This window comes from Solanum stenotomum, chromosome 11, assembly GCF_019186545.1.
Source record: "Solanum stenotomum isolate F172 chromosome 11, ASM1918654v1, whole genome shotgun sequence".
NCBI lineage: Eukaryota > Viridiplantae > Streptophyta > Magnoliopsida > Solanales > Solanaceae > Solanum > Solanum stenotomum.
This window is the reverse complement of record NC_064292.1, coordinates 55,526,871-55,528,672: the sequence shown is the minus strand read 5'-3', so window position 1 is coordinate 55,528,672 and position 1,802 is coordinate 55,526,871. Positions and strand designations below refer to the sequence as shown.

Below are 1,802 nucleotides of genomic sequence, written 5' to 3'. Positions count from 1 at the left end.
TCAAGTGAGTCAAGTGATCCGAACTCTCGCGGGACTTGATTATGACATCATCTACATACACTTCTATCTCGTTGTGAATCATATCGTGAAAGATAGTTGTCATGGCCCTCATATAAGTAGCACCGGCATTCTTGAGACCAAAAGGCATCACCCGATAATGATATACACCCCAAGGCGTAATGAAAGCTGTCTTTTCTGCATCTTCTTCATCCATTAGGATCTGGTGATAACCCGCATAACAATCTACAAACGATTGCATCTCATGCTTAGCACAATTATTAATGAGAATGTGAATGTTTGGCAACGGAAAATTATCCTTCGGGCTTGCTTTGTTGAGATCTCTATAATCGACACAAATTCTTATTTTTCCGTCTTTCTTGGCAACCGGAACAACATTAGCTAACCAAGTTGGATACTGCGTCACTTCCACTACTTGGGACTCGATCTGCTTTGTAATCTCCTCTTTGATCTTCAAACTCAACTCAGGCTTGAACTTCCGAGTCTTTTGTTTTATTGGACTGAAATCTGGATTGATCGGCAACTTATGGGACACCATATTTGTGCTCAGCCCTGGCATGTCTTTATAAGACCAGACAAATACATCAATGTACTCCCTAAGCAAGCGAACCAGGTCTCTTCTTTGAACTTCTGTCAAATGGACACTGATTCTTACTTCTTTAACACATTCCTCATCTCCAAGATTCACAGTTTTGGTTTCTTCCAAATTTGGCTTATGTTGATTTTCGAATTGTTGAAACTCTTCAGCAACATGTTCGGGAACCTCATTTTCTTGTTCATATTCCTCACACTCATCATCACCTGCCTCATTTTGTTCACTCGGTTCATGACATGACATGACATTGGCAGGTTTTAAATTAGTACTACTAAAATCATAAACAAACAAAGTTAGGAAAGTAAAATATAAACAGATAAGTAAATAAACAAATTTGATAAAAGAGGCATTTCATTTAAATTGAAAGAAAAGCACAAACTTTGGCCATGGCCGAGGGCCATTTTGCCTTTTGAAACATCACAAGGGAATTTAAAACTTCAAACAAATAACAATTGCATAAAGGGTGGGTCTCGGGCCTCTTCCGGACAACCACCAATTTTAAAACAAACAAAGGCACATGTCTTTTCTACCCAGAAGAGCGGGAAATCAGGAGTGGTGTGGAGGTCCAGTTCTGCAATTGTTCATCAAGTTCTGCATCACGGATGCCTGATTTCCCAGCCTCTTCCTCAATGACCGCATCAATCTCCTCAAAAAGGCCACAGATTCCTTCCCCGAGACCATCATCATTGACATATCCTCGTACCGGGAATGACTGGTACAGATGAGGAATTGGCCTGGCCAATGCTTGAACAACATTCTTGTTCTTCATTTCTGCTTCATCATCTGTTGGGACATATCCCAAACCAAACTTTGCTCCTTTGGTGGGAATTTGGATAGGCTCGACGATTCCTTGGAAATGCTTCCCCAATCCAAAACCTGGTTCGAAACCATTCTGGAGCATAATAGTAGCAATCATCTTGTACACGGCAGGCATAGCAGGTTGTGGAGCCAAGTCATCACCGGTGGCATTTACCAGCTCCACCGTGTAGAAATCACAACCTCGAGAGACATCATCAACAATCGGTGCATACCCGTTGGAATGACTGCCTTCACCATAAATGACCAATTCTTTGTCCTTCCAAACAAACTTCATTAGTTGGTGAAGGGTAGAAGACACAGCCTCAGTCATATGAATAAACGGTCTTCCCAGAAGCAAGTTGTAACTGGTGCTGATATCCAACACCTGGAA

General features: G+C 41.6%; 1 protein-coding gene across 1 annotated transcript in view; it reads right to left on the bottom strand.

Moving 5' to 3' along the window:
- Nucleotides 1–564: 564 nt before the first annotated feature.
- Nucleotides 565–1,802, bottom strand: part of LOC125846091 (disease resistance protein RPV1-like) — a 7,822-nt gene continuing 6,584 nt past the window's right edge. The window contains exons 2-4 of the mRNA XM_049525542.1: nt 1,292–1,489; nt 674–819; nt 565–570 (exon numbers count right to left, since the gene is read on the bottom strand). Coding sequence (XP_049381499.1) covers nt 565–570; nt 674–819; nt 1,292–1,489 — 350 coding nt within the window. The remainder of the gene's footprint in view (nt 571–673; nt 820–1,291; nt 1,490–1,802) is intronic.